The sequence below is a fragment of the Podarcis tiliguerta genome (genome assembly GCF_965153285.1).
Source record: "Podarcis tiliguerta genome assembly, chromosome: 6".
Taxonomy (NCBI): Eukaryota; Metazoa; Chordata; class Lepidosauria; order Squamata; family Lacertidae; genus Podarcis; species Podarcis tiliguerta.
In genome coordinates, this window is record NC_139539.1 from 11335069 (window position 1) to 11348264 (window position 13196).

Sequence of the window (13196 nt, forward strand, 5' to 3'; positions counted from 1 at the left end):
TGTTGACCATTAGATAGCTGCAGTGCCTGCTAGGAAAGGGAAGCCTGGCTTGCCCAGCCTTTTCATCTTCTACATGTGGCTTAAGGGAGCTGCCAGGACACTGCCAGGTACTGACGATTCCATGATCTTCCTCCCTCCCTACAGATGGTTGTGTGATGGAAGGGTGAGAGGGCCAGGTTCCACGATTGCAGGAAACTTGGGTAAAGTGTCCTTTGGTGGGGACTATTCTCTGGCAGTGGACCAAAGCAGAAGAGCCATGGTGGTAGAGCTCCAAGCAGCACTAAAGTTCTGCAGAACCTTTGGGGTTTTTTTTGTTTTGTTTTATTCAATAGGATTGGAGTTGGGAGCGAAGCAAACATGCCTCCAAAATGGGTGGCTAGAAAAGGGAGGTGGGCGAGGTGTCATTTATCTGATCACCCTTATGAGGTGACCTGGTCTTTCCTTCTTCCCAGTGAATTCCTTGAGGACTTTCACAGTGTCTCTTTTTAAATGGGCTTCCAGCCTGGGAGCGCTTCCTGGAATGACCACATCTCCATGTGATCTTTTGTCCCAGTGGCTCTCCAGGGCGCATGGGGGAAGGCAGAAAGAAGGCTGCGTGAGTGGGCCTCTAGCACTCAAGACACCCCAGTTATATTTCATGTGTCATCCAGGAAATGCATTGGGTTAAGGAGAGTATACATTTTCAGATGTAATTTATGTTATCAAGACTGCGCGTACCTCCGAGGGATTTAACAAACCACTTTTCGCTTCCGAGTGTCATGTGCTTAGCGAGGCAATGGCTAATCAGTATGGAGCAGGTAATGACAGCATTCATTTTAATCTTGGAAAGGACTCGGGAAGTATTGTTTCCTGACAAGGCATGCAAATGATGCACCCTCATTTTCTCCAATTATTTTCTAAAATTTCTTGCAATTACGTTGCAATTTTCTTCCAGAGGACAACTTGACAAAATGTTTGCCGGTGGCTTTTACTTCTTCCTTCATTTGTTTTACACAATATTTGTTTTGGGAGGTTGTTTTTTTTTTTTTGCTTCCAAAATAGAAAGCCTGGTAGATGCAAGATACACGGCGTGGGTTTCTGTTTTGCTTTGGCTACTGACAGCAAACATATCCATATGTACTCTGCGTCATTCAAACTTCCCTGTGCCATCTTGTAAGTGAACTGGACTATAACTTAAAAGTCTCTGCTTGTAGCCTGTCATTTCCAAGCGCACCATTAGTGATGCTGATGTCACGGAATGATCACAAACTTTCTAACTTGCTGAAGGGGGTAATGGCCAGTTACAGAGTTTTGACAACTATGCACCTAGTGGGAAGTTTGTTGGGATGAGCCATCAAACAGGGCCAATTAACAAGGGTGAGTAATGCTATGAGTGCCAGCTGGCAAATGCCTCTCTGGGAACCGAAGGAGCTAAGCAAAAGAGGAGCAGCTGACAATGAAAGGCAAGGAACAGAGGAGGCCAAAAGCTTTGGGAGAAACCTCAGGCCTGAGGTTGAGTATGGCGCTCCCCAGGCCACATACACCCTCCCCAGCCACACACTCCTCTTCCCAGGCAACACCCCTCACCACTGCACCACTTTGCATCCTTCTTGAGCATTTCCTCCTAACCTGGAACGAGTCCTTGAGCTGCAGTGCAGCCTATAACCATGGCTAAGCACAATCAACTGAAACAAATGCAGATGGGCGGGGTACAAATAATAAAAATATTATTAATTATTATATTGCTTTCTACTTCAGCCATGCATTCCCTCCTTCTGTTTTTCCCACCATGCTGGCTTTTGAACTCTTAAGTGCCTATATGGAGGGACCTGTCTCCAGGGGCGGAGGAAGGGGGATGTGGTGGGGGCAGACCACCCCGGGTGTCTTCGCTGGGGGGGGGGGACATTTGGCAGTCAAGGGCGGGTGATGTGCTGAATGTCCGCATTGGAGGCTTGCTCTGCCCCCATGGGCAGCTCACTCCAATCCTGGCTGCAGGGTGTGTGCACTGCTCCATGCACCCAAGTGGCTATTGTACGCCAGGGAGGGCACCCTCCACACCCCACGCCCCTCAGGAGTGCGCCCACCCTGGGCAGCACAGGCAGAGGCTCTGCCACTGCCTGTCCCCTTGTACTGTGTAAAATGTCATGTTCACTGTCGTCACCATATAAAAAACAATTAAGCATCAAATAAAAGTGGGTGGATAGTAAGCAAGTAAGAAAAAGAGGAGTCCATGATGGGATTTGGTTCTGGAGCATGTAAGGTAATAACAGAATCCCTAATGCCTCTAAGCATGTGCGGAGTGTCTCTCCCCCACCCCATGTAACCACTAGCCTTGGATCAGAGTGCAGAACTTCAGCTGAATGGCTACAGCTTCCCTGGGGTAACAGAGCATTACAGATTCACTGCAACTGTGCTTGATAAGTGTTCCTGTTCCTGTACCATTGATCTTGAGACGTGCTCTGCTTAGGGTGTCTCTGTGTGGAGAAGCTGTATACAAATGAAAGAATGGTAATAATACAACAGTACTTACAGCTCTCTGAGCATCAACAAAAATATGGCGCACCACTTGGAATTGCAAACAGCCTATCTCCAAAACACAGCCAGCCACCTTCTGACTCATGACAAAACTACATATTACATTAAACGTCTCGCTGTGCCTTTAAGTGCAGGTCTGTATGCTGTCACACAAATTGCCAGCCCGATGGATCAGGACCCTGACATGGGGGTAAAGGGGCTTTAACTGCTGGCCCCTTTGCTATGGCCCTGATCTGGATCACAGCAAGGTGTGTGTGGGGAGAGCTAAAGACCCCTCCCTCATCCTCTTGCTAGTGTCTCAATATGGATCACCCCTCCTGAAGCAGCCATTTGTGTTAAGTTATGGAAGGGGAACCTCAGGCCAGGGGGACAAATGTGGCCCTCCATGTCTCGTTATCTGGCCCTCAGGACACTCCTAGGTCAAAAAAGCACCCACCACTGGTGCTGCTTTGCATCCTTGTTGAGTTCCCCTCTTCCAGGCTGGCGTGCGTCCTTCAACTCTGATTATGCATTTCACTTGCCCATATGGAGGAAACTAGCCCACTGTACAAAGGTAAAATGCATACTCATTGCTCCACCAACTTTTGCCATGTGGCACTGCCATGTGGCCCTTGGAAGGCCACCCAGAATGGAACGTGGCCCTTGAACTGGAAATAAGTTCCCCATCCCTGTGTTAAAAACAAAACCTACTTAAAGGCACAGGTATACTGCTAAAGTCGCACTGAGTTTGGCCTTCGGCGTTGGAGAAATGAGCTTCCTCTCTGAAAACGACACCTCAAACAAGCTTTGGGAAATGTGCAGGTTGCCATCGGACCGACAATCAATCATGGGTATCCATTATTCAGCCGTCCCACTCACCCTAACCAGCTGCTGTGGGAAGGGTCCTCTCGAATTTTCTGGCACGTTGATCGGCGGGATGACCCAGTCTCGCTTCTGCCGCCTCAGCCCATGAGAATTCTGCTGATGGCGCCAGGGCAGGAGAGTGTCGCTCGGTTGCTGCAGGAGGTCTGCTGACGTGTTCTTCTTTCCTTTCTGCTGATTTGGAAGGGGGGGAGGAAAACAGGTATTGTTTTGATTTTGCTTAGTTTCATTTACAAAAAAAGGAAGACAAAGCAACAGTGCAATGCATGTAAGGAAAAATCAACTCCTCGGGACCACGTTGAGGCTCATTCGGGTTGAGAAATAACTGGGGGTGTGGGGGTGTATTTTTGTTATTACAATGAAGCAAACATTTCTGCATTACAAAAGCGAGCGGCACTCCTATTGACAACTTCATTTTTCCACACGTATGGAGCTGTCATTAGACAATCAAGCCTTCTTCCACGACGGATTGTCTTCATTATGCCAACTGCAGGAAGCTTTATCAGCCCCTTGGAGGATAAAATCTGCAGATTCCTAATAAATATAATAAATCACAGGGACGAAATGAAACAAGCTGAAAACACCCCTGGCGTTACCAGTGGTAGGTCTGGGTCCATTACGCAGTATTAAGCTCCTCGCTAGCCTGGAATTTTAAAGCACTGCTGACTTATTTGCAGTCATCATGGAATGGGATTCAGGCAGTCTGAATGCTGTCTAAAGAGATCCATCATCTGGTGGACACTAGGTAGAAAGGAGGGTCTAGATACGTCTTGGTACGTCTTGGAGCTCCGCTTCAAACTATATTTACTTCCACACAGATCTCTCCAAATGATGACTGTAAAAACTGTGATTGGCATGATTATGTGTGTGGTCTATCGTCAGTGGTTCTGGTCCTTAAAATGGGAACCCCATGTATTTAATTTGGCACCTAGCCTACTAAGTACCATGGGACCATGTGTGCCAAGGGCTCAGCACCCTCTTGAAGAGGAGAAATGAATATAAATGTGCAACATTAGCCCTTGTGATTGGCAGTATATTATTATTATTATTATTATTATTATTATTATTATTATTATTGACATGACTTTGGCTTATGCACCAGATGCAGCTAAATACCAAACCAAAGAGTGTCAGGCCTCCCAGAATGATGCAGGCAAAATGAGGGGGTGGAATATCAAGCAGGGAAAAAGGTGAGGTAGGCAGCCTCTGCAAAGTGCAATACTTTAATTGTGCACTCCTGTTACCAGCAGGGGAACACATGCATACAGTCAAACTGTGTAGGATTGAATCCGACACTCACCAGCTAGTGAGTGGAGGATTCAGTCCTGCTAACTGCAGGGTGCTTCACAAGGAGCACCCGGCAGGATTGTATTGAAGGCTCAGTTCTTCTGGCTGAAGGGTGCTTGCAACTTGGCAAGCATGTTCCCCACAGGGAAGGCACTTGTGAAGCACCACCCAGCAGAATTGCACTCTCCGCTCACCAGCTCAACCCCAATTAAATTTCCCCACTCCCCATTGATACAGGGCTGCATCTAGGTCAAGGGAGGGTTCTGGAATGGCCTGATCAACAGGACAGTGGCTTCTGTCTGCTTGTCCTGTTCTGGTATCACAGAGAAGTCCACAGGGGAAGAGAGCAAGGGATGTTGCCTGCTTCAGAACCAAGGAGAGCTCCTAGCGTGTGACTTGCTCCATAAGCATTGGAAATGAATTGAAGGCTTATGAGCTTCTGACTCCTGTTCATATCTTCTAGGCTCCTCCTCATTTTAGAGAACCAGGGGGCCTTAAGGGGCAGGCCAAAGTTCAGGGGAAATTTCAGGTCTTCATGAATTCCTCCCTCCCCAATGAACTCAAAATCTCTCCACCACCCAGACATGCCCTTCTAATTCTGCTCTCAGTTTATGTTGGGGGGAAACAAAATGCGGATTTAGATGCTGTTTGTGTTTTCTTCTAGACTGTGTGATTTTGCATTTGCCATCCTGATTTAAGCAAAAACCTGTGGCTAAACAACCCATATGGCTTAACTGGGCTTCTTTCTTTAAGGAGATTCAAGGCTTCAAGCTCACTTGAGAACTGGGATGGGGAAGAGGGGCATTGGCTCTGAAGCCCTGGGAAACCAAATCAGAATCATTCCTCCATTTCTGAGCTTGCCCAGAGCTGTTTCTTGGTGCTGATAATACCAAGGTTGCAGATTCGATCCCCGTATGGGACAGCTGCATATTCCTGCATTTGGACTAGATGATCCTCAGTTTCCCTTCCAACTCTACAATTCTACGATTCTATGAAAGGATGTTATCATGGTTCCCACATCAAATATAAGGATTGAGTCCAAGTGAAAATCATTTGTTGAATATCACCCAGGGGTGTTACAGCTGTGCTTTCAATACAAATCTCATATTTATAAATCAAATGTGCTACTTATCAGACCACAACTTCTGTTAAGGGAAGAACTACAGGCTAAAAAAAATCAATGTGTCTTACTGGCAGAAGGTTCCAGGTTCACTACCTGATATCTCCAGGTAAAACTATCACATAGCACTGGGATGGGGAAACTATGGTCCCTGGCTGTTATCAGATTCCAGCTCCCATTACTTCCAAACAGAATGGACAGTGGTCAGGGATGATGGGAGTTACACATGGGGGTGTGTGTTTCTCATGTCTGATGTAGCAGATGATGTGAAAGACCTGTCTGAGAGTTTGAGGAGTCTAAGTCAGGACTAACAATGTTGGGTTTGATGGGCAGTTAAGTCTGAATTGGTATCAGGCAGTTTCCTACCACTGCCCTCCTAGTAATATGATTTACAACACAGGTGCTAAATGCTTTCCAAATCTTAAGAGTACAAAGTCTTGCTTGTCTGTGCTTATCTCCTTCCTCTTAAATTTTGAGCTTTTCTAGCACCCGTGCTTAATCCTCTTCTTGAATATACTCATTAATAAGTGGCACCAGGAAATGTAAAAGGGCACCCAGGAGCTCGACATGCATTTATGCATCCTCGAGACCTAAACAATCCACATTTGCTCCATGGAACGGACCCCTTTAAAAAATCAGTTTGCAATTCCCAGCTGGGGGATCTTGAGAGAGCAGAAGCTTAGGTCAGTTTTGATAATTGGCATGCAAGAGTGAGAGACAAATTACGAAGGGACGGTAAAATAATTTGTGCTCTAGCAAGTTTACACCAGGGAATGGATGTGGGCTAAAGAGAGACTTGAGAATTAACATGACTCCCAAAGCCCTCTGGATGCAGAAATAATTAGTATCGGCTCAGCAAGACCATCCTGGTCCTTTCATTCTTTCAGAAATATTTGATGGCTAGTGAGTGGAACATAACTCTTTGTCACTTGTAATGAGGTTTTCTGACATTAGCATAGATTGCCAACCAGACTTTGAGGTTGGCTGTGTGCACTGAAGCTAAGGGGCCAATTTGGGCATTTTCAAAAGGGTCTCCCCTCCTCACCCACTGGCTTGGTCCTCTCCATCACCATACAAGGAGGAAAGAAGTGTGATATCACACTGCTTTCCATCATGCTTCCAGTTTTCAGCTCCAAGTAGGGAGGGGAGAACTTAGTGGGATGCTAGAAGCCTATTGTGCTTTTTCTAAAAATGAAATAAATAGAACTAAATAATTTCCTTGCAAGGGGAGCTGGCTTACTTATATGTATTGATCAGATGTTTCTCATTGCTGAGATATATTGGGCTGGAAATGCACCACAGGACCCAAAGGGAAATTTCCTTCAACTATGCTCTTTCCAAGCCCAAAGGACATTGGGATGTGCTGCTTGCAAGATTTCTCATCACACTAGGCAATATCAACCCCACAGTTTGCACTGGAAGTGGCTAAATACAAGTGTCTCTCTGCTTCACACCTGGTCCAGGTGCATGAGATGACCACATCCCACCTTCAAGCAACTGTGCTTCTGAATAAGCTGAAATTCTCCCATTTACCAGGGGCAGCCTCTATTTTCAATCCCTATCCTTGATTTGCCTCTTAGGGGTATGTTGTAGGTATCAAGGTATTTTGTTTCATTTTTTAAAGTTACAGATTATACATCTGCCAAGTGTCCCTTGCGTATTTCACAGATACCATCTCTTTTGCCAGATTAAACATCCCATTAAACATTTTTTTTTTAGTAAATAATACTTATGGTGAGCTTGCTAACACATATGCTGCAGAAGTCAGTACAACAGAGATGGGGACCCTCATGGATACAACTCCCAGCATCCCTGCTCACGTTGCTCAGGACGGATGGGAGGTGCAGCTGAACAATATCTGGAGGGTTACAGATTCCTCATCCCTGCAGTAGAGGATAGGGTATCATAGAGGAAATGAAAGGCATTGCAGAGCAGGTGGAAAAGTCAAGGAAGACCCAGGCAGTGATCTTTCATGCAAGGATTCAAAGCACACAGACTGCATACATTATACACATACATACCAGTCTGCAGATGTTTAAAGTTGAATACAGTTATTGGGAGCAGCACCATAGGGTCAGAGGGGATTACAAAGTCCTTGATATGTTAATATCTTCTATGCAGGCTCTATATACTACAGCATCCATGATAGCATCCTATGCTCTATGGATGAAAAGCAATTGCATTGCATTTCACAGGGTTTTTTCCTTTCCTTTTTCTTTCCATGGTTTCCGAATTACGAAACATAGAATCATAGAATCATAGAGATGGAAGAGACCACAAGGGCCATCGAGTCCAACCCCCTGCCAAGCAGGAAACACCATCAGAGCACTCCTGACATATGGTTGTCAAGCCTCTGCTTAAAGACCTCCAAAGAAGGAGACTCCACCACACTCCTTGGCAGCAAATTCCACTGTCGAACAGCTCTTACTGTCAGGAAGTTCTTCCTAATGTTTAGGTGGAATCTTCTTTCTTGTAGTTTGGATCCATTGCTCCATGTCCGCTTCTCTGGAGCAGCAGAAAACAACCTTTCTCCCTCCTCTATGTGACATCCTTTTATATATTTGAACATGGCTATCATATCACCCCTTAACCTCTTCTTCTCCAGGCTAAACATGCCCAGCTCCCTTAGCCGTTCCTCATAAGGCATCGTTTCCAGGCCTTTGACCATTTTGGTTGCCCTCCTCTGGACACGTTCCAGTTTGTCAGTGTCCATGCAAAATAGCAATTGCACCAGTGCATCACGAACATAATTCGCCCTACCTAAGCATTACTGATAATGAAAAAAGAAAAAAAAAGAATATGAGCAGTGTATGCCAAACCACAGTGACATATTTAATTATAGATAACATAGATCAAATCTCCCCAATGGCATGCAACTCAGATCCATCCCAAAAGAGACTAAGGTTGAGCTGCATCACTTTCATTCAATACATTCTGGGTTTGAATGAAAGACTCCATTTATCAATGAATTATTATGTTGGAGTCTCTCCTCTGTTTAGCTCTTCCAGATGTGTGAGTTCAGTTTCAAAAACCAGTGGTGGGGTTATCTTTGTCCCTTTTTTAAAAGAATGGTCAATTGTGCTGCAGTCGAAATATGAGTGACCATTTCCACATTCTCAGGTAGCACTGTGCCCTTTAAAAATCCTAGTAAGATAACCAGTGAGTCGAATGGCATATCACTGCCTCTAATTTTTTAAATTTCTGTCATCAGCTTCTAGGTAGCTCTAACTCTTTCCCTGGTTTAGGGACATGATTTTGGGATCCAAGCTGTTTCCCAATCCTTCGCCAGCATGACACTAACTGTGGGGTGTGTTACACCAGTACAGTCAATTACAACATGCTTCATTTTCTAGAGTGGACGGAGACAGGTGGATGTGTAACTTTCTGTTCCTGCTGTAAGTGATTCAGCAGATGAGTGAGACTCCATAAAAGCAGAGTCACACAGCCGTTTTGTCTCAATTCGATTCAACTCTCAGTTAAGACTCATCCATTTTGCTGTCTACTGGCTCTCAGTTGGGCCCATCTTCCCAAAGGATGTAAGCCATGTTTTGTGTTTGTAACACACAACACATTGTAAAGCCTGCCTGTTAGGATGTGTACTGTGAACAACTTGTGAGTCAACTGATTGTTATACTTTTAAAGACAGACTCGTGAGTCTTTATTGTATTTTAAGAGGGAGAGAAGGGGAGACCAGGAATAATCCATATGGGGAAGCCAGACTGGATTAATCAATCTGGCTAGTGCAGTGTAGAGCCAGTGTGGTGTAGTGGTTGAGAGCGGTAGTCTTGTAATCTGGGGAACCAGGTTCGTGTCTCCGCTCCTCCACATGCAGCTGCTGGGTGACCTTGGGCCAGTCACACTTCCTTGAAGTCTCTCAGCCCCACTCACTTCACAGAGTGTTTGTTGTGGGGGAGGAAGGGAAAGGAGAATGTTAGCCGCTTTGAGACTCCTTAAAGGGAGTGAAAGGTGGGATTTCAAATCCAAACTCTTCTTCTTCATCATCATCTTGTAAAGATTTAAACGTATCTAATCAACCAGCTTCTGTGAATAGAGGGGATTTGTTCTGCTACTTGACTCACTAGTGTGAGTGAAGGAAGGATAATACTTAACAAATATTTCCTTACCTATTATCCTAAACATCCCCACACAAACTGTCATTGACACTACTATCTAGCCCTACAGACATTGAAGCTCCGGTGTCAGTTGAGCCAGAGTATTTGATGTTTCTGAGGAAATCCACAGCACTGTCTCCAATGTCAGAGAGGGAGTTCTGAAGGGAACCACGTTTGCTGGAATGCCCTCCATAGGATTGCAGTGTCAGGGAACCAATCCAAGCTTGCGCTCTGGTGCATTTATCCAGTGTAAAAAAATAATAATACAAAAAGTACAGAGACTACATGAGAACGAACATGAATCACAAACCTTCCCTTTCAACAAAGCCTCCTTGTCTCCACCCCCAATATCTTCATGTCAAACCAAAACAATAACTCTCTTTCATCTTCATTTGTTGACAATGTGTTCTCATAGCATTAATTTCTCCCATGGTGTTTAAATAAGTTATGCATGTTCTCTGGTGTTCAAAAGCTAAGTAAACTGTGTGAACAAAACTGGTGGTGGGGCTGAGTGCCAGATCCATTCACTTTTCTGTAAAAAGAACAAGCTATGAAAGTAACAGAAGAAAAGGGAGCATTATACGCATGCATAGAGATTTCCTTTTCCTTTTTCTACAGGATCCTACAGTTGTAATAAACCTGGGGTGGACTAGATGATGCTTCTCCATTATCTGGACCATATATATATATATATATATATATATATATATATATATATATATATTGAGGGCCTCCAGAAGCCCATGCAAATCCATAATATTTGGATGTGGCCCAAGTCAGAGGTCACCAACCTGGTGCCCTTAGGTGACAGCATACCCACCTATGCAAGGTGCGGCTCGGATCAACATGTACCAGAATTTGCAAAGATTGCTCAAACATCCATACATATACATTTCACAGCAGGATGCACACACCACAAAATACAAGTGGGTCTGCACTGTGAGCACTACAAATCCCATAGTGAAGCACATCCTAAGTTTGAAAAATGGTGCATATGTACCCACACAATTTTGACATGTCCTCACTGGGAATACCTGGCTCTCTGGGAAATTTTTTGGGCAATCCTTCCTGCTCTTTTATCCAAACCAACTTCAGTAGAACAAGTCCCTGTTCAATCCCTGGGCTACGGGATTCATTTAAATCCCTAGCATCACATCTCTGTGCCTCCGGTCCTCAACTGCTTGCTGGCCAACACCTGCCTTGACATCGCAGGTGCACAATCACAGGCTTGATGACCCCTTGTCTATGGGCCTCGGCATTGGCAGACAGAGGCTAGGACAGAACTGCATTTTTCTCCGAGATAAAGGCTAAAGTGATCTAGTTAACAGTTGCCACTACCTCGGAGAGCAATGCAGAAAGACTCCAAAAGCCACTGCCTCCTCATTTGGCTGAGAGCAGAACCAGTGAGTGTGAAACAATACCAGCTTTCACCTTACGCTACAGTTAGCAGTAACCAGTCCAGCCAGCTGGCAGTTCTCCCCTTCCAGCCAACCTGCTTTTGTTATTAGTCAGCCCCTGGCTAGAGAGACATCTGGACATTATTACCCAGCCAAGCGTGGACCACCAGTCCATTTACATAATACAAGATCAGATTTTGTGTACCAGCTTAACGGCGCCTTTTGGATTGCTGTAGCTTTTTTCAGGGGACAGAATAAGCCACCATTGTGAACCTAAGTTATGGGGTGTCTTAATGCATCCCTTGAAGGCTATTAATTTTATAGTTATTAGCTCCATAAAAGAAATATTATATGTTCTGCATGGCGATGCACTGCTTTGACTCTATGAAGAAATTAGGAATGGAGGAAGGTGTTTTTTTTAATAAAATAAAATAAAATAAAATAAATACCCTCCCCAAAACCCACCATGTTATTCCTGACATTTTTGTTTCCCTGCCATTAAGCTTTACTCTTTTCAGTTCCTCTTCATACGTGTTTATTTGTCACATTTGTTAGCAACCTTTCAGCAATATGTTCTCATGGCAGCTTTCAATTAAAAGTAGAAAAAACCAGCAACAAACCTAACAACTGAAGGAATAAAGAACACAAGGGGGGAACTTCCACCTCAGCAACATCCGCCAATAAAAAAAAGAACAGTCAAACTATAAAACAACAATTAAAACGAACTGTATGAGAGCTGTGTAACATACAAAGTCTTTGCTTGGCAACAAAAGACGTCAAAGTAGAGGCCAGGAAAGCATTAATGTGGAGGGCATTCCAAACACCAGGGCAACAGACATATGTACACACAATTATGTTTTGGAAAGCAGGTTGTCCATCTGTTCTCCATGGGTTTGGCCGCCATTCGAGATATCATCACCAAACTTGGCAGAAGGTGTTGCTGAGCTGGGGGCACAGGTCACTGTCAATGTTTGGATGCTGACCGCCATTTTGAATCAAGATGGCAGACTCAGCAGTGACTTTGGTGTGACAATTTTGGCAAAGGTTTGGATGCCTCTCAAGACACAGTTGCCAAATTTGGCTCATAGATGTTTGGATGCTGGGTGTCATTTTGATTCAAAATGGGAGATAGTAGACCAAAACATGCCTTTTACCTCTCTTTGGCCATTTTGTTTAGCATATGTTTGGCGACCTGTTGAGATATTGTCGCCAAACTCTGCATGAAGGTTCCCTCGGTGGGGGGAGATCACCTTCACTGATGTTTGCATGCTGGGTGCCATTTTGAATCAAGACGGCAGATCAAAACATGACTTTGGCATGACTTCACCTGATTTTTGGCGTGATGGGTCCAAACTCAACAACTGCACTATCCATTATTATTATTATTATTATTTATTTCACATATTCCTGGGCAGCACAGGGCACTCCCTATTGGTGTGTGTGGGTGTGTGTGATGGGATTAACGGCAGCTTACAGATAAAGACAAGAGTTACTAAAAGCATAGAAAAAACAATAATTTTTAAAAATCATGTAAACATTAATAGAAACAAAACTATATACATATATGAAATCTGCTTAAAACATACAAATAGTTACAATAAAAAAGCACAGCACTGGCCCTTTCATGAAAAGCAGTCAGTTCCCAAAAGCCTGTTGGAACAAGAAGTTCTTCACTTGCTGGTGGAAGGGCAAAAAGAAGGGAGCCACTCTAGCTTCTCCAGGGAGAGAGTTCCAACGCCTGGGAGCAGCCACTAGGAAGGGCCTCTCCTGCATCTCCACCCACTGTGACTGTGAGGGTGTCGGAACCGAAAAAAAGACTTCCTCTGAAGATGTCAAAATCCATGCACGTTTGTATGAGGGAAAGCCATTCCACTTCCGAGTGGGATGGTGTTGGGGTCAGATCAC

At 44.6% G+C, this 13196-nt stretch overlaps 1 protein-coding gene and 1 long non-coding RNA gene across 9 annotated transcripts in view; one reads left to right on the top strand and one right to left on the bottom strand.

The window, feature by feature from the left end:
* LOC310680777 overlaps positions 1-13196 on the top strand; it is a 446371-nt gene that overhangs the window by 324680 nt on the left and 108495 nt on the right. The window lies entirely within an intron of this gene.
* Positions 1-13196, bottom strand: part of CDH4 (cadherin 4) — an 811352-nt gene that overhangs the window by 297120 nt on the left and 501036 nt on the right. For 5 of the 8 annotated variants that reach the window (XM_083447292.1, XM_083447290.1, XM_083447287.1 and 2 more), the window contains one exon: positions 3373-3549. In XM_083447292.1, coding sequence (XP_083303418.1) covers positions 3373-3549 — 177 coding nt within the window. The remainder of the gene's footprint in view (positions 1-3372; positions 3550-13196) is intronic. The other 3 variants (XM_083447288.1, XM_083447293.1, XM_083447291.1) reach the window with 1 other exon arrangement.